Genomic DNA, 359 nt, shown 5'->3' with positions numbered 1-359 from the left:
GCAACCAGGGAAACGGATTCAGCATCCAAAGACACCCCTAAAGCAAACGATCCCACCCCTTTAAAAAACGTTTCCCCTCTTAAAAAAAGGAAACGTTTCCCTCAAAGTAAAACGTTTCACCCCCCCCCCCAAAAAAAAAAAGGCAACCCCAAAAAAACGTTCCCCCCCCAAAAAAAAAAAGTCACCCCCCAGACAAAAAAAAAAAAAAAAGTTTCTACTGGCCTCACTTCATAACGTTTTCCTGCGCGGCCTCGGAGAGTTTGACGATGTTGAGGCCGGCGGAGTCCGTGAAGGCGCCTCCAAAGCCCATCATGGTCTGGAACTCTTTGTTGTGGTCCATCCTCACCACCACGGAGCCT

The 359-nt window shown here is 48.5% G+C and overlaps 1 protein-coding gene across 1 annotated transcript in view; it reads right to left on the bottom strand.

Annotated features, from left to right (window-relative positions):
- LOC119588843 (putative glucosylceramidase 3) overlaps positions 1 to 359 on the bottom strand; it is a 10,073-nt gene that overhangs the window by 6,281 nt on the left and 3,433 nt on the right. Inside the window, exon 3 of the mRNA XM_037937484.1 lies at positions 228 to 357. Within this exon, the coding sequence (XP_037793412.1) occupies positions 228 to 357 (130 nt within the window). The remainder of the gene's footprint in view (positions 1 to 227; positions 358 to 359) is intronic.

This window comes from Penaeus monodon, chromosome 24 (assembly GCF_015228065.2).
Source record: "Penaeus monodon isolate SGIC_2016 chromosome 24, NSTDA_Pmon_1, whole genome shotgun sequence".
NCBI classification, from domain to species: Eukaryota; Metazoa; Arthropoda; class Malacostraca; order Decapoda; family Penaeidae; genus Penaeus; species Penaeus monodon.
Note: the sequence above shows the minus strand (reverse complement) of the source record. Positions and strands in the feature narration are given on the sequence as shown.